This window comes from Odocoileus virginianus, unplaced genomic scaffold, assembly GCF_023699985.2.
Source record: "Odocoileus virginianus isolate 20LAN1187 ecotype Illinois unplaced genomic scaffold, Ovbor_1.2 Unplaced_Contig_14, whole genome shotgun sequence".
Taxonomy (NCBI): Eukaryota; Metazoa; Chordata; class Mammalia; order Artiodactyla; family Cervidae; genus Odocoileus; species Odocoileus virginianus.
In genome coordinates, this window is record NW_027224331.1 from 983,286 (window position 1) to 1,010,676 (window position 27,391).

General features: G+C 45.4%; 1 protein-coding gene across 9 annotated transcripts; it reads left to right on the top strand.

The window, feature by feature from the left end:
* Positions 1-86: 86 nt before the first annotated feature.
* TAF5L (TATA-box binding protein associated factor 5 like) lies at positions 87-27,391 on the top strand. Of its 9 annotated transcripts, XM_070464077.1 has the most exons (7): positions 91-331; positions 1,741-1,894; positions 8,349-8,518; positions 10,978-11,122; positions 14,249-14,353; positions 20,686-21,410; positions 25,600-27,391. In XM_070464077.1, the coding sequence occupies exons 2-7, from the start codon at positions 1,891-1,893 to the stop codon at positions 26,395-26,397; spliced, it is 1,947 nt and encodes a 648-aa protein (XP_070320178.1). In that variant the 5' UTR covers positions 91-331; positions 1,741-1,890; the 3' UTR covers positions 26,398-27,391. The 9 variants fall into 9 exon arrangements, with proteins under 9 accessions (XP_070320173.1, XP_070320174.1, XP_070320175.1 ...); XM_070464072.1 differs by lacking the exon at positions 25,600-27,391 and having other exon boundaries at positions 87-331; positions 8,349-8,512; positions 20,686-22,387; XM_020894594.2 differs by lacking the exons at positions 91-331; positions 25,600-27,391 and adding an exon at positions 871-1,038 and having other exon boundaries at positions 20,686-22,387.

Below are 27,391 nucleotides of genomic sequence, written 5' to 3' on the forward strand. Positions count from 1 at the left end.
GCTGGGCGGCACTGGGCGGGGCGGAAGGAGCGCGGGGGCGGGACGGCACGCGCGCCAGGCATCGCCAGCCGAGCGCCGAGGCGCCGCGCCCATTGGCGGAGACAGTTGCGCGTCGAGGCCCGAGCGGCCCGGCCCAGCCCGCGGCGGCTCCGCGTTAGTCAGTCATGGGGCGGCCGCCCAGAGCCGCCGCGGGGGCGGCAGGGCTCGGGGCTCGGGGGTCCGGCTGAGCCGGCTGCGGAGAGCGAGCCTGCCGCGAAGGCGACGGAGGCGGACGCGGGGCGACCCTGGCGGCAGCGGCGGCGGGGGAAGCGGGAGCCGCCTGGGATGTTCAGTGAGTGCGGGCGGCGGGCGCGGGCGCGGGTGGCGGCGCGGCCTAGGCAGTGGGGGCGGGGCGGGCCGGCGGGGCGGCGTGGCTGCGGGCGGCAGCCCCGCCCGGAGGCCCGGCGCGCGGGCCCGCTCTCTCGGGCGTTTAAGCTAGAGGAGTGTCTCTGGGCCAAAGTCGGGATGAAACTTGGCACATGGTGGCGGGGAGGACGCTGACGAGCGCGGCGATGCCCACCTGCAAGGGCGCCCTCGAGGCGGCCGCACCCCTGACAGCCGGCTGCGGGCTGTGCGCCGCGGAGCCCGAGGCCGCGGAGCGTCGGGGCGAGGCGTGGGCGGGGAGCCGAAGGTGAGGGAGCCGGCGTCCTGGGCTCGGCGGAAGTGCGGCCCTTCAGACTGCGGCGGGGGCGCCCCGGGCCGGCCCCCCCGCGGAGGCCGGCTGAGCTCTGACCTCTGACCTTGCAGGTGGCGGTCTTGGACCTGAAAGCCGGCCTGCGGGAGCCGGGGCGCGCGGGGACCGTTTGCTCCTAGGTGCCCCAGCGTTGCGGGGTGGGGACTGCGGTGGCCGAACTCGGTCTGGGTCCCAGCCCTGCTTGAGGGTGGAAGTCAGAAGGGGAGCTCGGGCCCTGTCCTTAGACTCAGGGAAGCTTCTTGTAGTGGATGGCTTGGTGACTACATCGGCCTTCTGTGGAAACCATGTAACTACCTATAATCTCAGTGAGCATTCGTTTCTTCTTCTGGGGTATTGACTGATAACTTAAAAGTGGACTTTTTAAAGGATACCCAAAAAAGGAATAACGTATATGAAAATGCTTGACAAATAGGATGTGTTCTGTTAATACTAATTATCGGCTTAATATTACAATTACTTTTTTGGTAATTTGTAGGTTCCTTGTGGGCGCAAGTTTTTTGCATTAAATGTGAAGCATGCTAACTTTTGATTTTTATGAATTATAAATATTTCCTGCCTTAAGAATCTGTATTAAACTGGAAAACCGAAAAATGGGCTTACCTTGAGCATTTTTTTGTTTGTTTTTGGTTATCAACGGTAAATCAGATTAGTGTGTTAGGGAGTGATTTTGATGCTTCTGCCTCTAAATGTGTGAAGTTTATACTTGGTTCTGTCACTGGGGAATTAGGTAAAGGCCTCCTTTAACTATGCAGTCAACTAGTTTTTTGGTTTTACTTTTGCAAACAGACATCCTTCATAATACCTACGAAGGACGTCTTTGGAGAAAGGATTTTTGTTTGTTTGATGATTCAGTTGGAAGGAGGCCCCAAAGGTGCTGTTAAACAGCGTTACCCAGGACAGTGCTGGAAGCCCTTCCTAGCCTGTGACAGGCAGCTTCTCAGGTAGTAAATATTCTGATCATGCCTTCAACAAGCGTGTGGTAAGTTCTCACTGTTCTGTTCCCCAAGAGAACCCTTGGAACAGCAAGACATAGAGAGGAAGAGCTCAGACCCAGCAGCCAGGTGACCCAAGCGCCCCTCCTGGCACTGTGGACCCCACGGCACCTGTCTGACTTCTGTGAGCCTCAACTTTCTCATCTGAGGAATGTTCCCTACCCTATGGGTCAGTAAGTGCTAGGTATTAGTGTCATGGTGGTGTAGGAAACAAATAGTGTGGTGATTCCCAGGATAGAAGTTTGTTCTGGGTTTGGTGGGCAGACGGAATCAGGCTCGAGGAAGAGATAGATGGCCAAGCTGGGCTGTGAAGCATGAGTGAGACTTAGGTAAACCAGGTGGGAGTGCCAGCTGGGGGAGAGGGAAGGGGGAGGGGTTCCTCCAGATTAAGAAGGAGCCTCTGACCAAAGCCCCTAAGGCTAGACAGTGGGGTGGTACCCGCCTGCTTTGTAAACAAAGACAGATCAGAGTAACCTTGATATCACTACATGGAGATGGGATTTTTTTTTTTTATCTTCCCCACTGGTGGAGGAAGGAGAAAGTTTTTAAACTGAGCACAGATGGCATCGGATTAGCTTTTTGGAGAGATTATACCTGTAGTAATGTGTAAAAGAAGGGAAGGCTCAGCCACTTGTCCTGGTAGCTTTGTGTCTGCCTTTTGACTCTGAAAGGAAAAGAACTGCTTACCAGAGGCAGGCATTTTAATCCAATCTGGAAGCTTAGAGAGCACTTTGAGAAGGCATGAAAAAACCTGGAGACCATTCCAGGCAACTTTTTCTCTTGAAAAGATCTTCAGGGATGTATTGTATATGCCTAACTACAAGGCAGGATTTACCCCCCCACCTCCCCCCTGAAGTTCAGTTCAGTCACTCAGTCGTGTCTGACTCTTTGCGACCCCATGAACTGCAGCATGCCAGGCCTCCCTGTCCATCACCAACTCCCAGAGTCCACCCAAACCCATGTCCATCGAGTCGGTGATGCCATCCAACCATCTCATCCTCTGTCGCCCCCTTCTCCTCCTGCCCTCAATCTTTCCCAGCATCAGGGTCTTTTCCAATGAGTCAGCTCTTCGAATCAGGTGGCCAAAGTATTGGAGTTTCAGCTTCAACATCAGTCCTTCCAATGAACACCCAGGACTGATCTCCTTTAGGATGGACTGGTTGGATCTCCTTGCAGTCCAAGGGACTCTCAAGAGTCTTCGCCAATGCCACAGTTCAAAAGCATCAGTTCTTCTGCACTCAGATTTCTTTATAATCCAACTCTCACATCCATGCATGACCACTGGAAAAACCATAGCTTTGACAAGATGGACATTTGTTAGCAAAGTATCCCTCTTAAAAGAAAGTGTCACCACAGGCTTAAGTGTCTCCTATTACAAACACTATAATTACACTTTCCAACAACAAGGTGCCGTTTGTGAAAGGTACTAGACTGAAACAATCTCAGTCAATGCTAGTTTGGGATTATTTATACAATCAGTATAGTATTAATAAGTGATAAGTAAAAAAGGTATGCCCACCTGAATGGGTATTGATGGCTTTGTTGAGATTTCCAGTGATGTGTGGGTTCAAGAAGTGCTGTGTCATAGGGGATTTGATAGATGCGAAGGTGATGTGTCCTAGAAAATGGAATTGATGATACAGAGTGGCTAAAGTGACCACAGAGGCATAGATGTTGAAGATATAAGCGGATGCTTGCGTGCATGCTAAGTCACTTCAGTGGTGTCTGCCTCTTTGCTGGTCAGTGGTTTCTGACTTCATAGACCAGAGCCCGCCAGGCTCTTCTGTCCATAGGATTCTCCAGGCAAAAATACTGGAGTGGATTGCCATGCCCTCCTCCAGGGGATCTTCCTGATCCAGGAATGGAACCTTTTTTTAAGTTAACCAAATATTTTTCTTTATTAACTTTCCTATTGCAAGGGTAAAGTTGTTTTAGGTTTGAGCTTGTTTTTATTTGAATGTATTTGTATCTTAGTAACCTTACAGGGTTTGATAATAAGAAAAAGGTAGTACCATTTTTACAAGCAAAATACTAAGCTTTTGGAGATTTTGCAATTCAGTAATCAGAAATATTTTGCAAAACTTTGTGAATTGACAGTTTTAAGTTATGATACGGTTTACTTTCACAAAATAATACTATGCTCTGGAACTGTGTTGTTCAATACAGTAAGCATTGGCCACGTGTGGTTGCTTTAATTAAAGCTTCAGTTCTTCAGTTGCATTAGTCACATTTTAATTGCTAAATAGCCCTTTGTGGCTGGTGGCTGCCACACTGAACAGTGCAGATGTAAAACATTTCCATCACTGCAGGAAGTCCTATGGGCAGTACTGTTGTTTTAGTTGTTTAGTCGTGTCCCAGTCTTTTGTGACCCCATGGACTATATAGCCCGCCAGGCTCCTCTATCCATGGGATTTCCCAGGCAGGAATACTGAAGTGGTTGTCATTTCCTTCTCCAAGGGATCTTCCCGACCCAGGAAGTGAACCGGCATCTCCTGTACTGGCAGATGGGAAGCACGTGGGCAGTACTACTCTAGAATAAAACTGTGATCTTTCCACTGAGACACACACGAGGGTTTAATGTCACTAAAGCATCTCCAAAACCTCATTTGAATCCTGTTTCAGAGAGAATGATAAACATAGGAAACCATATCCCCCTTATTCTGAGAGCACAATATCCTGTTCTTCTGTCTGCAGATGTTGTAAATGGAGTACATGTGAAAAGTTTTCTTTATAAAATCAGACATGGTAGATATAGGTAGCCATTCTATAGATTGTGCCATACCCTTTCACATTAACACAGTTTCGTATAGAAATAAGGTTTCTGAGCCCTAAAACAGTGTTGAAGCAGGAATTAAATATTTGTGGCTTTCTTGGTTCATAAAAATCCAGAGAAATCACACGCCCAAAGTAAACTGTTGAGAATTCCAAGCAGGAGACAGACAAAGCTCACTTTATTTTTAATGTGAATTTCCAAGATAAAAGCCCTGCTCTAGGGAACTGTCCATCTGGAGCAGCTGAGCAACAGTGGTGGCAGGAGAGGACGGCTGGGCTGGGTTGTGGAGGACGGTGTTTAGCATGTAGCAGCATAATCAGATTTGTCTTTTTCTCTGACCACTTTCGAAAGGGTGTTTGAGGCAGGCCTAGAGGTGGGAGGGTGTTGGAATAGTCTAGGTGAGAAGTGATCTGTGCTGTCAAAAAGCAGCAGTAAGGATGTAGTTGCACAGTGGCTCCAAGACAATCCTGTCTGGAATAGAAGGAGATGATGGCCGTTTAGAAGTGAGGTTGGGGGAGATAAGAGAAGATGACCACTAGTTTTTGCTTGTTTGGTTTTGTTTTGGTTTTTGTTGTTGTTGTCTCTGTTGGTGGTTGGTGCACCATTAAGCTGGCTAGGAAGACTAGAAGGAGGAAGTATGGAAGAGAGAGAATTTTTTAGCACATTGCATTTCAGATGTTGGCAGCATCCAGATAGAGAAATCTTTCAGTCTTGAGCTCAGAAAGGTGATCTGACTACAAACAGCATAGAGTCTTGTGTCACTGGTGCTGTGATGCAGGGAATGTGAAGTATGGAAAGGGGGAACCAGAAGACATGCCTGCAGGGGAGGTGGGTGTTCAGCAGCCGGGAAACCATGTAAGATAGTAGGGGGAAAATGACTTAGATTTGACAAGATTTGAGGAATCTCAAGTCTTAGAAAACAGCTTGCCAATGTTGGCTGGCTGGGTAAGGAGACTAGTGCAGGCTTGGAGTGGCTGGGGGTAGGAAGCTATGGGAAAAGAAAGTAATTGACAAGAAAAGACTTCTGGGACTTTATGGAGGTCTCAGCTGATGTTAGAGAAGATCAATTTCTCTGTCATCTGGCTGCCAGACTGTATGATTTCTGCTCTACCCTATCCACTCCCAGATTGTACATTGCTTCCTGAGCCCCCAGCTGTGAGTATTCCTTAGTATTCCTTATTCCTGTAGTATTTATTTCTTAAGACACCATGGGAAAGAGCACAGCTTTTAACTCAAGTGTATTCTGCAAGTTTTAAAATTATATCATGTATGACTGAAACCAAGAATAGTCTGGTTCATTTATTTTTAAGCTATGATTTATATTTCCACAAAGCATTTAATCATGATGATTAATGCAAAAACTTAGGTTTTTAGATGCTACTTAGAATAATCTGTCAATGGATTTTGCAAGCATGTAGAATGCTGCAGTGAAAGAAGAGAACTGTTATGTGAGTCCTTAGTAGGCACTTTACATCTCACTTCAAAAGTATAAAATGATTTTTGTCAGTTTTTAAACATAATTACAACTGGAAAACATACACTTAAAAAAAAAACACACAGAAACACCTAGCTGCTGTCCATATACTCAGAGAATTGATTTGAGGATGGTGGTGGTAAGTTTGCCTAGATTTGTTTTGAATTCATTTATCCTCAGAGCTGTCACCTTGTTATCTTAGGAGTGAGGGGAGACACACTATTCGCATGGTACTCATAGAATTGGTAGTCCTTAGCCCATGAAGTGCTGGGCTGGGGCTGCCTCTTTAAGCACCCCTCCAACCACACACATTTGAACATATGTGAGTGAGGTTAGGCTGCAGGGGAAAGTGTTAAGAGAGAGCTGTGGTTCTTTCTTCCTGGTGTTACTTTGAGGCAGGAAGGTGATCCTGTCCTGATCTTCTGTAGCAATTTTGTTGAAGTATTAAATAGTAGACAACTATTAATGTCTGAGAAATAGATACATCTTAGGTCAGAACCCTCATTTTAGTTTCCATAAATACTAATAATGTGATATGAAAAGAAAGGTATGTATGTATGTATTTTTAACTTTAAAGTTAAAATATTTTATGTCAATTGAAAATTAAGAGAAAACCTGAAATTTTTTGACAAAGATGTAATCAGATTGAAAATCAATTTGAATTTAAAAGATTTTATAAATATGGTAGAAGATAAATAGGTAAGGGAATTGCAGTGTTAGTCTCATGCCTGAGTCTCTCAAAAAGACAGGTCCATTTTAAGGAGGGTTCGTTTTGTTTTGTTTCTTCTTTTCTTCATGTGTCCATTTATGGGTGTTCGTACTGTGGAGATCAGGCTTCCCAGGTGGCTCAGTGGTAAAGAATTCACCTGCCAAGCAGGAGACATGGGTTCAATCCCTGAGTCAGGAAGATGCTTTGGAGAAGGAAATGGCAACCCACTCCAGTATTCTTGCCTGGGAAATCTCACAGACAGAGGAGCCTGGTGGGCTACAGTCCGTGGGGTCGCAAAAGGGTCAGAAACTATTGAGCTACGAAAAACAACATGGCATCTAGGGAAATCAGTCAAGGAAGAGGGACTGATTTCTCTGCAGAACTTTTTTCATTTATTATTTATTTCATTTAAAATATGTGTGCACTGGAATCTAGTCCAGGGAAGTCAGTTGGCTCATGTTTCTGATATTTTAGTTGAGTGCAGCTGTAAAAGAGACTTAATGCCTGTGTTCCTCCCCTTGAGATCAATGGCCTTGCAGATGATGCACTGCCTACCCTCAGGGAACGTCCTCATAAGTGGTGGTTTGGAGCCAGAAACTACTGTTTGGGGCAGCTACTTGGGCAAATTCATTAGAATCTGTATTTACAAACTAGTTTCTAGTAATCCCCAATAGGGCCAGTTGTGTTTGTTTTTTTCTCTTAACTGTTGTTCTAGCTGCTTTCTCTTTGCTGTCTCTTTTCCCCTTCTCTTTAAACATACATATACGTTGTCCCACCTTGGGCTCACTTGTCATTTCAGGGTCTGCTCTGTCAGTTTTCCCATGTCTTTTCCTGTGTACATTTTTTTCCTGTCAGACAGATAACCTCTTAACTCCCATCATTTGAGATACTAAGGGACATACATTGATAGTTTGCATTCCCATGGCAATAAGAGATGGTTAGTAGGAAATCTGGAAAAGTTTTAGTTTCAGCTAAAATATGAGGAATTCGGTTGCTTTGGAAGAGTTTGGAGACTAAGAATTCTATCACTGACTCAACCATATCAGACCCACTGCCTCTCCTTTTTAACAAATATTTGATACTGTCTCTAGATAATATAATCATTCTATACACTTGGTTTAAAATAACATTTATGATGTTGTGACATTTTATATTTGTATATAAATATGTGTTTTTGTATGTGCATATCTCCAGCTTTACTGTTCTGTTGTATGACTTTTATGCAATGAAAAGTCAATCTTCAGATTATGTTTTTAAAAAATCTTTAGATTATGTTTTGAAAGAGTTAACATGAATCAGTTTGCAAGGATTATTTGTCAGTGATTTTGAAACAGCTTGTTTGGTGCAGTATATGGATAAAATAGTTATTTTGTTATTCACTGAAAGAAATTCCAATGGATAAAAATTATATATGGATAAATTTTTTTAATATTTAAAGAATAACAGATTTTTGAAACGCGAGGAATTTTAAATCTTAAAATAAATGGAGGAAATCAGAAAAGAGAAGTCCAGTGCCTATAATTGAAACTGAAAACTTAAACATATCCAAATAAATTATCAAAAAACATCTTCTGCATACAGACAGAAAAATTAGAAGCCCTTGATTTAAAGAAAGTTACCCTAATGGGGACAATCACATGTGTACAGATAATGTTTTTGCATTCCAGAATGGACACCATGTTTTGATTCTGAAGAAGAAAATATTGTTTACATCACCGGAGTGAACTTAGAAAATTCATCCAGCTGTCAGTGTTCATCTGGACTGCAGTATTCTTTACTCCAGGCAGAGGAGTGTCTGAGGCCAATAGCCGCATCAGTGGTTCCTGATATTGTGTGTGTGTGTATTTGGCTGGGCCAGGTCTTAGTTATGGCATGTAGGCTCGTTCCCTGAAGTGAAAGTGTTAGTCACTTAGTCGTGTCACTCTTTGCGACCCCGTGGACTGTAGCTCACCAGGTTCCTCTGTCCATGGGATTCTCCAGGCAAGAATACTGGAGTAGGTTGCCATTCCCTTCTCCGGGGGATCTTCCTGACCCAGGGATCAAACCTGGGTCTCTTGCATTGCAGGCAGATTCTTTACCATCTGAGCCACCAGGAAAGCCCCTAGTTCCCTGACCAGGAATTAAACCTGGGCCCCCTGCATTGGGAACACATAGTCTTTTTTTTTTTTTTTTTTTTTTTAGTTGGAGGCCAATTACTTTACAGGGAGCACATAGTCTTAACCACTGGACCACTAGGGAAGTCCAAGGAGTTTCTGTCATTCTTGATCATAAATTTAGAGTCAAGAAAAACAGTCCTTTTGAAAGGGAACTTTCAAACTAGCTTGAATTACCACCTCAAATTAGTTTGAATATTACCCCTGCATTTTCTCCCTTATAAGAATTTGTGAGAGGATTTCCCTGGTGGTCCCTGGTGCTCCATTGAGGGTTCACATGCCAGTGCAGGGAATGTGGGTTCAATCCCTAGTCCAAGAGGTACCCACGTGTCGTGGAGCACCTAAGCCCAAGAGCCACAACCGCTGAAGCCCATGTGCCCTAGAGCTGGTGCTCTGCAACAAGGGAGGTCACCGCAGTAAGAACCTGTGTGGCTTAAATAGAAGGATTGGTGAGAAGTTTTCTGATGCGTCCACATGTCCCCTTATTGTTTGGGTGCTTGTCTGTACCTGGTGTTACAGGTCAGGAGTGAGAAAGGCAGACAGCGTGACTGACGTGTAAACACACTGATCTGAATGGGGTGGGGGGGGATGTCTGGGACTTCTGTGTTTTCAGATATTTTGTACTGGGGTACAGCCGATGAACAACGCTGTGATAGTTTCAGGTCAGCAGCAAAGGGGCTCACGCGAACAGCCGTTCTCCCTGTGGGGCTTTAGTATTAGGTTGGTGCAAAAGTAATTGTGGTTTTGGACCGTGAATTTTAAATCATTATAACTAGGCTCAAACACATCTTTATTAATCAAAATAGGAGAAAATAGGAGCTGTTACAATCAACACATTTTTGCCAACAAGAAATAAGTTTATTCCTGTAGCATAAAAATCCATGCTTTGGGATTTGACAAACTCTTGGAAAGCATTTTCTGCCTTCTGCTGGTTGTGGAAACATTTTCCCTGCAAAAAGTTGTCAGATGCTTGAAGAAGTGGTAGTTGGTTGATGAGAGGTCAGGTGAATATGGCAGATGAGGCAAAACTTTGTAGCCCAATTCATTCAACTTTTGAAGCATTGGTTGTGTGACATGCAGTCAGGCGTTGTCATGGAGAAGAATTGGGCCCTTTCTGTTGACCAATGCTGGCTGCAGGCATTGCAGTTTTCAGTGCATCTCATCAATTTGCTGAGCATACTTCTCAGATGTAATGGTTTCACTGGGATTCAGAAAGCTGTAGTGGATCAGGCAGGCAGCAGACCACTAAACAGTGGCTGTGACCTTTTTTTGGTGCATGTTTGGCTTTGGGAAGTGCTTTGGAGCTGCTTCTCAGTCTAGTCACTGAGCTGGCCATCGCTGGTTGTTATATATTTTTGTCACACATCACAATCTGATTGAGAAATGGTATATTGTTGTGTATATTAAGAGAAGACAATACTTGGAAATGATGATTTTTTTTTTTTGTTAGCTCCTGAGGCACCCACTTACCAAGTTTTTTCACCTTTCCAACTGGCTTCAGATGCCAGTAGAATGGTCAACGTTGCGTTCTTCAGCAACTTCTTGTGTAGTTGTAAGAGGATCAGCTTCAGTGATTGCTCTCAGTTGGTCACTGTCAACTTCTGATGGCCAGCCACTACACTCCTCATCTTCAAGGCTCTTGTCTCCTTTGCAGAACTTCTTGAACCACCACATTAGCTAATTGATCATTAGCAGTTCCTAGGCCAAATGCGTTGTTGATGGCACGAGTTGTCTCCACTGCTTTATGACCCATTTTGAACTCAAATAAGAAAATTGCTCAAATTTGCATTTTGTCTAACATCATTTCCATAGTCTAAAATAAATATAAACAGCAAGTAATAAGTCATTAGCAAAAAAACATAAGGTGAGAAATGTCGTTAAAACGTTATATAACATAACCACGTTTATTTAAAAATGTATTCCAGTATCAAACAGCAAATTTAACAACACAAAAGCTACAATTACATTTGTACCAACCTAATATTTAAACTATTTTCATTTTCCATGATTGAAGTTGGCCAGGTGGTCATTGGGGCAGTAGATCAGGTGGGAGAGAGGGTGAGGTTGGTCACTGAGGCTCTCCAGTCGGCCAGGTGGCCCCTACCCGTCATGACATCCAGCTGTCCATGTGACTCCTCCACAGGTCATGAAACGGGTCCGCACCGAGCAGATCCAGATGGCCGTGTCCTGCTACCTCAAACGCCGGCAGTACGGGGATGCGGATGGCCCACTGAAGCAAGGCCTGCGGCTGTCACAGAGCACCGAGGAGATGGCTGCCAGCCTTGCAGGTACCTTGCCCCTCTCCCAGAGGCAGCAGCTGGCCCAAGTGCCTCTTTGAAAACCCATCATGACACGTCCTCCCTTGGAATCCCAGGGCCTTTGAGCTGTACCTGATGTTGTGTGCGACTTTCTCCTTCCCTGAATGGGGGCAGGGTCGTCTCTTCCCTCTCCCATGGGCCCCTACTGTCTCACCTGGGCCTCACTCATGGAAGGCCAGGTTCTCCAGGATGAGGCCTTTGGGAAGTGGTTGGGAGTGTTGGCATCATACGCATATTCCTGAGGCTTAGAATGTGTTTCTGGTTTTGTTGTTTGAAATTGTTTTGAAATTGGATTTGGATTTTTTAGAAAAAATTTTGAGAAATTTTTCCTGCAGTACTTTTAGATTGGTTATAAGCGTCTTTAAATGGCCAAGGGTAAAGCTTGAGATTACAGTGCATTCTCTAGCTCAGCACTGGCTCCTCATAAGAAGCCCAGCAGGCATCTGCCTCCTTGTCTTCCATGTCAGACTCACTCACTCTCCCTCCCCTTCAGACTCAACTGGGTTCCCCTCACAAGGGCGGGGCCAGGTGATGGACTTGGAATAGATTCATGAATGCCGTACTGTTTCTAGTAAGATGGCCAGGGTCCCGGACATGAGTAACTCCTTCTAAGCTTGGCATCACAGTCTTTGGTAAGCTCCTGCTGCCTTGTGTTCGTTGGAACCTGTGCTGTTGCTGATGGTAGGGCAACCTACTGTTAAACCAAACTGTTAAATTTGTGTTCTCAGTTGTCTTGATTTAGATATGCTGGCATATCAGGAGAGGGCCTGTTATTTCTAGAAAACTGCCAGGAAAAGTGAGAAGCATGAAAAATGTGATTATCATAAAATTTTATCCTGAATAATTTGAGTAATCTGAATAATTATGTCTGCATTCAGCAGACGATCTCGAAGGCCTGCCGGTGGCCAGGTGCTGAGAAGTTCTAGAGAGAGCTGAGACTTGATCCTGGCTTCTGAGGTGCTTCACATTACAGTCGGGAAATGAGGCAGATAAATCAGCATTCGTGGGAGAGCGACATAGTGAGTCCTGTGAGGGGCATGCTCAGCCTCCATGCAAACAAAGAGCATACTCTTTACAGGTAGAGCTGCAGGTCAAGAGGGCTTCCCAGAAGGTCTAGTGGTTCCCAGCATATAGTCAGGGGTCAGTAAATCATAGAAAGAATGAGCTGAGTTTCCAAAGAACCACTAGGAGCTTATCAGGGGGAGAGTTGAAGGGGAGCATCCAAGGTACCAAATGTGGATTTTTGGAAGATGACTCTAGTGTCCGTGTTAACCGAGGCAGGGCCAGATGAGAACCAGGGGAGCAACTCAGAAGCCTCCGGTATGAGCCAGTCTGAAGTGAGGACAGCCTGAGCTGAAAGGCAGTCATCAGAAGAGTGTGGGGAGGACTCGTGACTGAGGACTCGAGACTGGCTTCCTCATGGAGGGGCAGCAGGAGGAGGCTGTTCCTACATGTGCAGCCTTCCATCAAGTCTCTTGAGTATCAGAGGGGACACTGATTATTCTCACCCATCTCCCCATCTCTGTGTGTTGTATGTCATGGCTCTACAGCCCTGCTGCGTTAATTACCTCCATGCTTAATTACACGTGTGTCAGTGTTTTATGCGGATTATTGCTAAAGATGGCTCCTCAGCCCCCAGCCACCTTTTTCCAGTCCTGAGGTTCGCACTCCCAGCAACAAGGGTAGGAGAACTTTGCTTTTCTTTTTAGAAAGCATGAACTCACAAAATGGTGATGAAGTGTATGTTTACATCCTGAGTATTCCAGCCTTCTTCCTCCTCCCATTACCGAGAACTTTGGCAGTCAAGCACCTGCTGACCAGGAAGGTGATTAACTATCGCTTGTTCCTGGTGGATCCGCCCTGCCCAACAGAAGAGATCGGAAGACATCACCAGGAAGATGCCATCCGGGTCCTCTTGGCTGATAAACCCATGCCCAGAGTTCTTGTCAGCTCTGTGATGCTGACTTTCAGGAAACTAGGGACTGTTGGTTCAGACCTTGAAAGAAGCTGATCTACTTCACATTAAAAATGGAAGTGAAAAGAAATGATGAGAAGCATCTTGGAGAAAACAAACAGCAGAAAGAAGAAAAACCTCAGAAATACCATCACTGATAATCTTGAAACAAGAGAATGCTATTTTGAGAGAAAAAAGAACATTCAAATATTTGTGTTGTTACTCAGTTGCTCAGTCATGTCCAACTCTTTGTGACCTCACAAACTGCAGCACGCCAGGCTTCTCTGTCCATCACCAACTCCCAGAGCTTGCTCAAACTCATGTCTGTCGTCCCCTTCTCCTGCCTTCATCAAGTCTTTCCCAGCATCAGGGTTCTTTTTTAATGAGTCAGCTCTTCGCATCAGGTGGCCAAAGCATTGGAGCTTCAGTTTCAGCATCAGTCCTTCCAGTGAATATTCACAGTTTGATTTCCTTTAGGATTGACTGGTTTGATCTCCTTGCAGTCCAGGGGACTCTCAAGAGTCTTCTCCAGCACCACAGTTCAGAACCACTTATTTATGTATATACATGTGTTTACATGACAGTACAACTGAAAAATCATTAGAAGAGTTGAAAGTTGAGAAAGCCTCCCAGAGAGTAGAGCAGAAAGATAAAAAATGGAATCTGGGAGAGGTTAAAGGATCAGTTCGGTAGGCCTATCTAGAAATTATAGGAGTCCCGGAAAGAGAACACAAGAGAGTCAACAAAATGACTCAAGAGAATGTCTCAGAATTGCAAGGTGTGAATCTCCAGAGCGAAAGGGCCCCCGAATGCCCAGCACCGAGGTTGAAGGTAGACCCATCCAGGGCAAGTGATGGTGCAGTACCAGATCCTGGGCTCAGATGCGTCCCAAGGAGCCTCTTGTGAGTCTCTGCACCTCTCCTCTCATCTGGCTTGTGTATCCTGTGCTTTATACCTTTCGTTCCTCTGCTGGGCGGGTAGATGTATCAGTCATACTTAACCAGAAGCCCAACATCCTTTGAAAATGTCCTGAGATGCCCAGTGCTACTGACGCCCCTCAACACCAGCTGCCACCCATCCCGCCACATTTTAGGCTAATGATTGTCTTTCTGTCCGCATCTTGTGTGTCTCTTCCTCTGTAGTCCAATCAGAATCTGGTTGTGCCAACATAGTGTCCGCAGCCCCTTGCCAGGCAGAGCCCCAGCAGTATGAAGTACAGTTTGGACGGCTGCGGAATTTTCTCACCGGTAAGTACTCAGCACCAGCACCCTTTCCTTGTTAAAAAGGGGCGATGCACATTTCCCTCAGAACCTGCTATGTTCCAGCTGTGGTTTAGGTGCCAAGGATCCAAAGGTAGTTGAACACAAGTCTTGTATTCAAACTTATAGTTTGTTGGAACTCTTGAGAGAGTTAAATCAGGAGGCTAAAGGGCTCTGAGCATGCCCTAGTGAATAACTAGTGCATGGCCTTCAGCATAGTGACTGTAACTTGTGGTGAATAAGTGGAGGCTCACTCAGCCCTGTAAGGATGCCTCCTTACATGCAGCGGATGTGAAATGGACGTTGCTATCACTGCCGGTAAGACGGTACATCTCAAAATGGCCTTTTTCCCTTATTTCCAAAAGTGCAAGAGAGTAATCATACTCATGAATCAGCAACACAAAAAATTAAAAGTTGTAATTTAGAGCAGTTTGTGGGTGGTGTAATAACCGTGGAAATACAGAACCAGTAGATATGAATTATAATGAGGTTTCATAATTCACTTTTAAAAATGCAGTCATGTAGCCTTCCTGGTGCATGTAGTTCCTCATACATGGAGTGAATGAGGCTATTCAAAGGCAAAACCAAGGGATTTTGACTAGTCCTAAGACAGCTGATTATAATTTTAATGTTGGAAAGATGATTGCAATAAAAGTGACTACATTAATTCTGGTTCTTAGAGTCTTTTGTTGAGTACTTTCCTTAAACATAACACCTTGAGGTGCAGGAAATACAAAACTTTCTCTGTCCTCAACAGATGGAGAGTAATTAGCCACACATCGGTTAGTAGAAAATTATAGTTCAAATACTTGGAAGTTGTTCTATTTTTCTTTGCTTATTTGAACAATCCTTGAGTTAATAATTTTTGTAAACAATCAGTATATAAACCAAAAATAGTATACCTGATTAAACACAGAGTTCTAATTTTAACTTCGCCTGCATAGTGGCTAGTGTTTTAAAGCAAAGAATTCACATTTCCTGCATTCTGTAGTTAGGCAAAATGACCACAATGTTACAGGAGATAAAGGTTACAAAATAAAACCCTAGAGAGGGTTATCTTATCAGTTTTACAGATGTTGAGTGATGGGATTCATAAGTAGAGAATAGTCTTGTTAAATTGTTACAGAAATTAAAAAGTTGTGAAGATTAACAGTTTAATAAAAAGAGTCTATTATGTTTAAACTGGAAAGAAACTCCAGTAAGATCATTATATCATATGAATGTTAAATATCTCAGAACAGTGATCAGTTGCTTTCTGTGTCAGCTAAAGATAAAAAAAGAAAAATTGGATTTATAAAAAGAATTTCAATCAGAGGTAAGCAAGAACTTGGAGATGAAATATTTTTAACTATTGGCATTGGTTTTTGAGGCTTTAAGCAATTTTTAAATTTTTTAAAATCTGTTTTTAGAAAGTTATTTCACTTGGTTTTTAAAATGCAGCTATGATTTCCCCTTAAAGGATTTGTCTCATCAATCTAGTGATGAGGAAGGTGGTTTAAAAAGAATTGCCTGGCCTCATTTAGCCCTTCTCTTGTATCCGTTCAGACTGTATGTACATGAGGCATTGATTGCACTGGGGCTAGGGGTAACAGTAGAGTGTGTTGGTGGGGGGCCTGCCCTCTGATGAAGGAGCCAGACAACTTGGGAAGCTCCAAATCTGTCGCTGAGATAGTCTCTATTAGCCTTTTTCTGTGTAATTTCTCATCTTGTTTCACAACTGAGAAAGTTGCCTATTTGTCTATAATTTGATTCTTCAGTCCTTGGTCACAGGCTATCTTGAGAGGGAGAATATATATGGTTTTTCCTTACAGAATGTTTTTTCCTGGAACATTTTTCTCTACCATCAGGTCTCTGAAGAGTAGTCAGCCAAATCAAATGACTAGTTATCTCCTGAGCCCCAAGATGGAAGTATAACATATAGTCGTTAATCTGAATTGAGGTTAACCCTAAGTAAGAGGGCTGAACGTCACGATTTTTGCATGTGACAGTAGGGAAGTGTTCTCATGGACCAGTGTAGCACCAGCCGCCAGGTATTGAGTCCGCATTTGAAGTAAAGGGGGAGAGGTGGGGGTGTGGCACTTAGAGGTGGCCTTCTTGAGGAGGGTGGGCTTTACATTAGAACTTGGGTTTCAGACATCTGTGGAAGAGAAGAAGGATTCGGGCTCTGTGCGGAGGCATGAATAGGGGCAGAGGTGGTGATTATGTGTTCAGGAACCTTGAAGGAGCCCTTTATTGAAAATGGGCATTCAGATTGGAGAGAAAGACAGAATGGAGAAAGGCTTAGAAGTGTGACCTTCATCCTGTGTGATGGAGACAAGCCTGGGTGTGACTGGGTATGGGAGCAGTGGACCGAGTGTGTGTTAAGGGGCGATGGAGGCCAGCCCCAGTCCACAGAGGCCCTGAGGAGGGAAACAGGGCTGCGGAAGTGGAAAGCGGGGTCTTGAGTCCATAGTTCCGTCGTCAAGGTGGGATATCCAGGAGTAAAGGAGGGAGAGCTGAGAATGACGGGCTTTACTGAGCAGAGATAAGTCAGGTTTACATGGTTAGGATGATGGCATCCTGCTGCATAGCATGTAAGGGACAGAACTCAGCATCAGCTGTGGGAAAGAACAAATTAAAGGCTAGGAGATGCAAACTCCTAAAGGAGATAATGGAGAAAGTGAGTACTAAGGCTGTGGCACCTGCAACATGTTTCTCCTCTCGAAGCTGTAGCGTGAGAGGTTCTGTGAGCTCACCTGTTGAGGGCCTTTTCTCCAGGGCACACAGTAGGAAGGGCATAGACTGCAGTCAGTCACTCTGGATCTGAACCTGGGATACCTGGGACTCTTAGATACAGTTTGGGTGTAAGTACCTGGCTCATTGAAGGCAGTGTCAGTTCCTTAAAGTGAGGTGAGCCTTTGAAGAGCAAGGGAGGAGGAGGAGCCCACAGGCTTGGATGGGAAGGGTCAGGCCAGTGGTGCTGCCTGCAAACAAAGGAAGGTGTTGGGTTGTGCCTGAAGGCCCAGCCCTGTGGACAGAGGCCAGGGAATGAGGACCGGTGTTGGTTTGACTTAGTGTCCTTTCAGTAAAACATGAGGTGTATATTGTGATTGCAAGGGAGCAAGATTAAAATTGAGCTAAAACTTCAAGTTAATCTCACCTTGTTCCAGATGTGTTGATGGGAATTTTTATACCTAATATACTGTTCTTTTCAGACAAGAGAGAATAATTAAACAACTTTTGAAACTATGAACTGAAACAGCAGTGAATTTTAGTTAAGTTTTAAAATACCGCATCCCTATTTCTAGATGACTAGTGTTTTTTTTTTTTATCCTGAGCTTAGTAAATTAAAATACCTCTCATTTTCAAAAATAAGCCTGAAACTTAAGATTGTAAGGAGTTGAAAACAGCCCTTCACCCCAAGAGAATATATTGGATGTCTAATTCATAAAATTGAATCTTTTTGTTAGTATTTTGAGGTTGAAATTTTCCGGAGGTCTTCTGAAGAATTATAGTATTCAAAGAAATACCAAAATCTGTATTAGGGTTCTCCAGAGAAACAGAACCAACAGAATGGAGTGTATATATAAAGAGGTTTATCTTAAGGAGCTGACACACATGATTGCAGAGACTGACAAGTCCAAAATCTTCAGGGCTGGCCTGCAGACCGGGACCCAGGGGAGTCACAGTTCATGTCCAAAAGCAGTCTGCTGGCAGAGTTCCCTCCTCTCTTCTTTGTGTCCCTAGACCTTCAGCTGATTGGATGAGCCCCACCCACATATGGAGGGGAACCCCCTCTGCTTAGTCTACTGGTTTAAGTGTTCATCTCATCTAAAAAATTTCCTTCATGGAAACATCTAGGATGTTTGACCCAATATCTAAGCACTGTGTCCTAGCCTCATTGACACATAAAATTAACCATCACAAGTCCATCCACTATGAACTTGGCACCCATACCCATCTTCTTAAAGCATAATTAATCTCCAGATAAAGATGATTAACAAGGTCATAATTCTACCTAACGCTCGGTACAGCTATATTTGGCCTCTTGGTGCGAGTAGCCAACTAATTGGAAAAGACCCTAATGCTGGGAAAGATGGAAGGCAATAGGAGAAGAGGGCGGCAGAGGATGAGATGACTAGATTGCATGAATTGAGCCAACTCTGGGAGACAGTGAAGGGCAGGGAAGTCTGGCAGTCCGTGGGGGTCACAGAGTCAGACATGACTTAGCAACTGAACAACAACAGCCAAAAATTTCCTAATCACTTTCTCAGAAGAAGAAACAAAGCCCACAGGTAGTGTTTGCTCTTCTTGAAGTCCTGTGATTTGAGTGCTGTGATACAGGGACTTCCCTAGTGGTCCAGTGGTCAGGACTCTGTGCTTCCACTGCAGGGGTCGTGCGTTCAGTCCCTGCTCAGGGAACTAAGACCCTGCATGCCATGTGGCACAGCCAACAAGAGGAGTAAATACTGTGATGCAAAGTCAGGGTAACTTATATTCTGTGGTAGGGGATAAGAAAAGAAAGAAAACAGATATTTGCTTATGTACAGATACTCACGCCAGCATGTTCATAATAAAATGAGGAGGAGTACTCATGGTAGTTACAGTTCTGGGGTCTGCAACTGGTCACATGGTCATAGCTCGTCTTTAACTACCTTCTACTCCCTATTCAGTATTGCTTTTACCTCTAGTTAGCACCTCAGCTGGTCCTGGTTCTTTACATGGTCCTGCCTTGGTTGGGTTGCTGCGTTTGTTTTATCCACCATCGCCTCAGGAGTGGTCGCACTGAGGTGCCGTACGTGACCTCCTGTGTCGTGGACATGCTCTCCTTTCCCCTGCTGTGGGGCAGCAGCTTCCCCTCGGCAATCAGGCTCAGTCACCCAGCCAGCACCAGAGCACCCTGCGCCTGTCGGCTCAGAGGCAGGAGCCTGAAGCAGCTGGGCAGCAGCCCCAGTTCAGTGTGAGATCACTGTAATTGAAGTTCATCTTCTAAGAATGCATTTGAGTGGGGGCATGTTTATCCTTAAATGCACATACTGTGCAGTTAATTCACCTGTGGTAAGGTGAAATAGAGCATTAAGCAGAGGTAGCGTGCTGGAGTCATCTCCCTTCCGATCAGAGAGATAAGTGCCCTAATTCAGTATTCCTGAATCTTGAGACAGGTGTGGATTCCTTTTCATGGAATAAAAAAGGAAAATGCTAGCAGAATGTTGTATAAGTGCTAACTTAAAGCATTTTTTTATTAATTTCCTTAGGTACATACAGACATTACACTAGATATGAAACTTTTAAGCTTCCTTTGTTTGAACCTAAACTCATTTACAAATAAAGTACAAGCAAAATCACAAAAACTAAAGTTCCGATAGCCAGTGAATGTGACAGATGGATTTTGCCATAAATAGCTCACTGCGCCACACAGACCGGGGGCTGGTGTTCCCTGGCTCCCCCGAGGCGCTGGTGCACGGGCGTCCCTCCTTGCTGGCTGTTGCTTCTGTGCATGTGGCCGTGGGACCTTTGCCCTGTCCCAGCTCTCTGCCTTCCCTCACTTAGGTGTCACACACACACCTCTGTACTGTTCTTGTTAGCCTGTGACCAAAGTATACACTTACTTGAACATTCTTTGTCATGTGGTTTCATGTTGTTTAAGTCTCACATTGGTAAATGGTTTAGTTTTAATGACATGAAAATGTTCCTCTTATAAATTATCGCTGCAAAGAGAAGTTGTCCTTTTTAATCAGCAAAATCAAAATGAGTACACTGAGAGGTGTGAGACACGTAGGGATGAACAGTGTCGTCTTAGCGCTGGGACATGCCAACCAGGGAACTGTACATGTCCGTGAGCCCGCTAAACTCAGAGCTTCGATGTTACTACAGGAGATGAGAGCACTAAAACTGTATGCCAGTACTTGCTGAAGGCCATCCAGATAAGTCTGAATTTACCTGTGTTTCCTTTTTAAATTGTCAAGTTAAAGTTTCAGTGAAGAACTCACGTATCCCCAGAATCCATGTAAGGTCTCTCCAAGGTCTGAGATCCCAATTTGAGCAACGCTAATACTTTGGGGAAAATGCTAACCCAAAGGCCTGGATGCAAGCTCCTTTGCATGTGTGTAAGAAGAAGCACACTGTTTAGCCTCTGGGCATCAGATTCCAGACTTGCTGGCCTTCTGGGTCTATGATCTTCCTTCCTTGGTCAAAGGCTTCGGCTCCAAGTTTCCAGAATTTTGTGTTGGGCTTATACTTCAATCCAGAGCCTCAGAAAGTAGGGTCCTGGCCAGAAGGGGACTGTGCGCTCCACAGGAGACCATGCTGGTTGTAAAGGCTTCACTTCTTTTTCCTTACAGATTCTGACTCCCAGCACAGCCACGAAGTGATGCCTCTCCTCTACCCTCTCTTTGTCTACCTCCATCTCAACCTGGTCCAGAACAGTCCGAAGAGCACAGTGGAAAGCTTTTACAGCCGCTTCCATGGAATGTTTCTGCAGAACGCCAGCCAGAAGGATGTCATCGAGCAGCTCCAGACCACACAGACCATCCAGGACATCCTGTCTAACTTCCGGCTGCGAGCCTTCCTGGACAACAAGTACGTGGTTCGTCTGCAGGAAGACAGCTACAACTACCTTCTCCGCTACCTCCAGAGTGACAACAACACCGCGCTGTGCAGGGTCCTCGCCTGGCACATCCACCTGGACGTGCAGCCCGCCAAGAGGACGGACTACCAGCTCTACGCCAGCGGGGGCTCTTCCCGCGGCGAGGGCGGTGGCCTGGAGCCCGCCGACGTGCCGGCGCCCATCCTGCAGAATGAGGCCGCGCTGGAGCTCCTGCAGGAGAGCATCAAGCGCGTCAAGGACGGCCCCCCCTCGCTCACCACCATCTGCTTCTACGCCTTCTACAACACAGAGCAGCTGCTGAACACTGCAGAGGTCTCCCCGGACAGCAAGCTGCTCGCGGCAGGCTTCGACAACTCCTGTATAAAACTGTGGAGTCTGCGCTCCAAGAAGTTAAAGTCAGAACCCCATCAAGTAGATGTGTCCCGCATCCACTTGGCTTGTGATATCCTCGAAGAGGAGGTAGGCATATAGGTTTTTCTTCCCTGCACCTGCCTTACTAATATGCTTCGAGTATTCTTACCAAACATGACAGATCTTATAGCAAATGGACTTCATTATATTCCTCATCATATAACTAATGCCAGACTAATGCCTGGTAACCTGTAACCAGTGAATTCCTGCTAATGGCCAACCTTGGCCAAGAGGAAAATGTTCATGTGAGCTGAACATCATTAATGAATGGTCAGTATGTATGTATTACTACCTGAAATGTGGATATCATTGCTGAGCCTAAAGACCTTTAGCTATGTGTGTGAGTGTGCATGTGTGCATATATAAGCAATCAGAAGTAGGATTACTGGGTCAAAAGGTATATTGCCTTTTCCCAAGAGTAAACTAGGATGCTGTTTCTCTTTCCCCTCCCCCCCCCCCCCACCCTGGGTGCCCTTGGCCTTTCACAGCAATGTAGTCCTCTGACTTCACCCAGGGTGTCCTGTTTTCGTCCAGCAGTCAGCATAATGATCTTGTTTGCTTTGATTGGGGGTGGTCATTGAAAAGGGCAGGCCTAATGGCCTGAGTTTCAGGTCACTGAGAAGCACTGGCTCAGAAAAAGAGAGGGCAAAGGGAAATAGACGTGGAACTTCACAGAGTTCACCTTGCCTGAGAGTGGTGCCTCAGAATTTGCAGGGAGAATAGCTTTTTCATATCACCATTGGAATTCAGGTAGCTCAGACTCAACTTACTTTGGATGAAAAATTCTTTGCACTAGGTTGAAAGGTTAAGGGTTTAAAAAAAAAAAGTCACTCAAGTTAATTTCCAGTTCCTGATAAGGATGTCAAGAATATTGGATATACAAAGTCAGCCTTTCTTACCTATTCCTGTTTTCTGAGTCATTTTCCAGTTAGTATGGCCTTTGAGTCTTTGCTTCTTGAAGTTGAAAGAGGAAAATTAGAGGAGTTTGTTACGATGAATAAAGAATCTAAATTCTGATGCATGAACTTTGATTTGTAGAATCTGTATTGCCCTCCAGAATATTTTTCATTGCACACATATTTGAATTATCAAGTTTCTCTTCACTGGGGACAGTTCTAGCTTCTTGGGGGCTCTTCACATTCCGTGAGGGATACTGCCCTCATCTACTCTCAATTTTCTATTTAGAAAAATTATTCCTGCTGACCTTACTAGTTTTAATGATATGATACTGGTTTGGGGATTAGTCTTGGCATTAAAAAATAATATAAAGAAAGATAGCAAAGGTAGAAAGATAGGTGCAAAGATGGAAAGAACATTAGATTAAAATAAAAATTTTTAAGATTCCCCGCTGGCTACCACTGAATTTTATGTGTGAATTTTATCTCATTTTTTAAAAAACCAAGAGCAATAACCAAAACCTTCTGTGTAAGCATAAAATTACCCCCAATTCAACTGGATTTACAGCACTGCCCTCAGCTTCTGCCATTTCCACTGGAAGAGAATATTGATTAGCCTTGGGAATCTGTTTGCTGGCCCAGCGCTGCTGCTCCTGTCACCCCAGTGCCAGCAACCTCCTCCGGGTGGAGACATGCGGAGTGGAAAGCGGGCCTGCCCTCCCACTTTGCGCCATACTAGATGATGGAGAGAGCTTGTCGATTGGCAGCTGCACGTTGTTAATATTTGTGCAGCATGATAAAGCCACAGGTACCAGAAAGGAGGACTTGCCCTTCTCTCCAGTCCGGTGGCTAGGACATCAGCCTCCCTGCAGCCTCCGCCCAGCCACGCCGCTCTGTGTTCAGTTCATTAACGTCTGCTCGTTCTGCCCCAGCCTGGCCATGGCTAGCCAGTAGGAATACAGTGTGAGCCATATGTGTAATTCAAGTTTTTCTGGTCAGCACATTAAAAAGGTAAGAAGTAGTTGATATTAATTTTAATAATGTATTTTCAATTCATTATAGCCAAAATATTATCATTCTGCATGTAAGCAGTATTTTCAAAGTTTTAATGAAATCTGTTACATTCTACCTTTTTGTCCTAAACCTTAGAAACCGTTGTGTATTTACACATATAGCACATGTCCATTTACACTGGCCAGCAGCCACCTTTTCTCTCCTCCATCAGGCTGCTGTCTGCTCACACAGTAGCAGTGTCTCACCTGCTTCCAGGTCTTACCCACTCCCAAGCCCAGCCATATTTAATTTCTTTCAGCTCCATTGGTGGCTGATTGGAGAACAACCCAAGGCTTGTTCAGACCCCAAAGCACGCTGACCGAGGACTGACTGCACTGTAGCTAGGGTGCTGGGGTGCGCTAGTCCAGAAGCAGACTCGGGGGCTCCTTGGTCTAAGGCAGGGTCAGCAGACTGTAGTATTCAAAGAGCCTTTATACTTATTTTTCTTACTCTTTTAAAATTTCTATTTTAAGCATATCTTATAATGTACATAATATAGTTCATTATCATGTGAATGTACTTTACAAATTAAAAATTCCCATTTGGGATGCATCTGGGGTAGAATTTACTGTGGGGGGGGGGTGGTTAGACAGTTGTAGAACGTTTGGGGTGTTGTCCTGTTAGCATGGGAGGGGTCTGTATGGTCAGGCATGGGTGACCCATTGCTTGTTCAGGGTTTCAGCTCAGCTGCACTGAGGCCATTGTGGGGCTGCCTGAGCCACAGAAGAAAATGTGGCCAAACTATTTTAAGCTGTGGTCCTGGCAGGGAGTTGATAGGGCTAGCCTGTAGGACTGTTCTAGTTTCCCTGTTTCTTGGCTTATAGAGTCAGCAGGCACTTTGCACAGGCTCAGGACAGTCGTGGGGCCCCTGAGAAGGTCGCCTGTCTTCCAGCGCGTCCTCCTCTCTCTGCCTCTCTGCACTCGGAGGCGGGACCAATGCCAGGACTTCCTGCTCCACACGAAGATGTCTTACGCCGCAGAGATAAGCTCTGGTGTAGAGCAGTGCGTTGTTCCTGAAATTTTAAAGTGTTACTGTAACCTCTTTGGAAAGGAAAATTACTAATATTCTTGGTAATACTCAGTAGAACCTTAAGCTCCCAAATGCTTATGTATTTTCAATGTTGATTATCCAGAATAGCCATTTTGAATATCCATGAACATCAATGTTTATTTTCTCTTAACTCTTCTCAAAAATGTATACGTTGGAGGCATTCATTCTATTTTTTAATTTAATAGTTTTCAAATAGAAATTAAAAGGATGGCCTTTTTCTGTACAAAGGCTCACAAAAGTATTTATTTCTCAGCCAGCAAGGCCCATTTGGTTCAAGAAGCTTCATCTTAACTTCTTATTCTTCCAGTGTAAACCTGAAACTCATTTGACTTTATGAATTCCAGGATTGAGATATTTGCAGTTATAAGACAAGAACAAAAGGAAAGTAGATTTGAACCCAGAGAATATGCTTGGACATGTGGCAGGGGGCCTGCCCCCCACCCCTGCCCCTTTTACCAGGAGTTGTCTTTCTTATCCCTACACATAGGGGTTTATTTCCAGGAATCACAAGACTCACTCGACTCTGAGAGGAATTCTGAATCCTTGCCTCCTTTTTTACTTTGGGAAAATATTTGAGCCAATGCAGAAAGTCACGGTTTCAAAACTGTTCTTTCTTTTTGGGTACCAGCCGTTCATGTCTGGTTACAGGGCGTGGGTGTAAGTTACCGATGACTGCACTTGCCTGGCCCACGGTTATTTCTGTGATATGTCCAGGTTTTATTTTTGGCTAAACTCCCACAGCGGTTCTGTATACATCTTGAAGTGAAACCACATCTGCCTCCATCACTGACCCCAGCTGTGGGGTGATTTTTCTCAATGGGCTAGAAACAGGGAGCACTGTGGCCTGCAAAGCAGCCAGGACTGACAGGTGAAGACATGCCCGTAGAATAAAAGAATCCAAGAACATAACATCAAAAATAAATTTTTTCTACTGATGGACTTTTGAATTTTGAAGTCTGTGCTCAGCGTAAGAGTAAGGTCCATGGTCATTACTCTGCAGTAGTAGCCTTGCTAGAGTGTTAGCTACAAGGTGAATTTAAAGAAAGCAAATTTATAAGTTGTAGGAGACTTTTTATTCAGTTACTCAATTACAAGGAGCTCTCCTGGGGTCACCCTGAAGGACAGAGTCAGGTACTGGGTAGATGCTGTTTCCCAAGCAGGTCTCTTTGTTTCTGGACATTTTGTTCTCCGTGGCAGACTGCTAAACTCTTCTCTTGTGTGTCCCCATGACCCCCAGGATGACGAGGATGACAATGCAGGCACGGAGATGAAGGTCCTGCGGGGACACTGCGGGCCAGTGTACAGCACCAGGTTCCTCGCGGACAGCTCGGGGCTGCTCTCCTGCTCCGAAGACATGTCCATCAGGTACTGGGACCTGGGCAGCTTCACCAACACCGTGCGGTACCAGGGCCATGCATACCCCGTATGGGACCTGGACATCAGCCCGCACAGCCTGTACTTCGCCAGCGGGTCCCACGACCGCACGGCCCGGCTGTGGTCATTTGATCGGACGTACCCACTGCGAATCTACGCCGGGCACCTGGCAGACGTGGACTGTGTCAAGTTCCACCCCAATTCAAACTACTTAGCCACGGGCTCGACCGATAAGACGGTGCGGCTGTGGAGCACCCAGCAGGGGAACTCAGTGAGGCTCTTCACGGGCCACCGCGGCCCTGTGCTCTCCCTGGCCTTTTCCCCCAATGGTAAGTACCTGGCATCCGCGGGCGAGGACCAGCGGCTGAAGCTTTGGGACCTGGCGTCCGGGACCCTCTACAAAGAGCTGCGGGGCCACACGGACAACATCACCAGCCTGACCTTCAGCCCGGACAGCAGCCTGATCGCGTCCGCATCCATGGACAACTCTGTGCGCGTCTGGGACATTAGAAGCGCGCACTGCAGCACCCCCGCGGACGGCTCATCCAGCGAGCTCGTGGGCGTCTACACTGGCCAGATGAGCAATGTTCTGAGCGTGCAGTTTATGGCCTGCAACCTCCTGCTGGTGACCGGAATCACACAAGAAAGTCAGGAACATTGATTTGGATCTTTGATATGACAGACTGGGGCATACGAAGGGCTCCAGACGGCAAGTCTTAGGACAGACAGAATCACTGACTGACTGTGAAAGACTCCCCGTGTCCCCCCTTGCCCTTCCGGTGTCCCGAACCCACCACTCTCCACTCAGCCCCCAGGTGTGGAAGCACAGAGCCAGGAAGGGTGGTGACGGGGAGCAAACGTGAGATAGGAATCACGGAGATCCCACTGTGTCCTCGTGTGGCCCCTCCCTATCTCTGGCACCAAGGTGCCCTTGCCTCGCTGAGGCTGCACTTGACCTGAGGATGTTTGCCAGGCACCCTCCCCAGGAGCAGTGCCGCAGGGTCACCGGGTGGAAGGGACTCTCTCCAGGGAGGAATGCGGGGGTGAGAATTAGGCAAGGGGGCAGGGTCATCCTGGCAAATGTTTTTCCTTTTCTGTGATTACAGAGAACCAGGACTGTTTATTATTGTTATTATAATTATTACTGAGAAGAGGAGACCTAGCACTGGCAGAGGGGGCTTCTCTGCTCTCATCTTTCAGGTCTTACTCCTGGCACTGGCTGTGACACTTGGAGTTTTGAGGTTCAGGGAATTGAGAGAACTTGGTCGCGCAGTGTGTTGGGAGAAAGGGAAATCTCCTGAGTGACAGCTGGATCACTCCGGCTGACATGTTTCTGAAAGTGGGTGGGCGGATTTGACTGAGAAAGTCTTGGGCTCTTGCAGCAGTGGTGTGAAAGAAAGATTCTTTTTGTGGCTGCACTTCTATTAACAATTCTCTCCCCCAAAAGGTCGGATTGTGGTAAAGAAATGAAAATGATTAGAAGTGAAAAGTCAAAAGAAAGAATTAAAAAATGTTGAATTTCCAAATGATTCCGAGGTGTGGCTTTTCCAGCATCTTTTCCTCCTGAGATCATCCCTCCCACCTGCTTTGCGATAGCAGTTTATTGAACAGTCTGTGAAACAAATCATAAGTACGAACACATGCATCAAAAACTA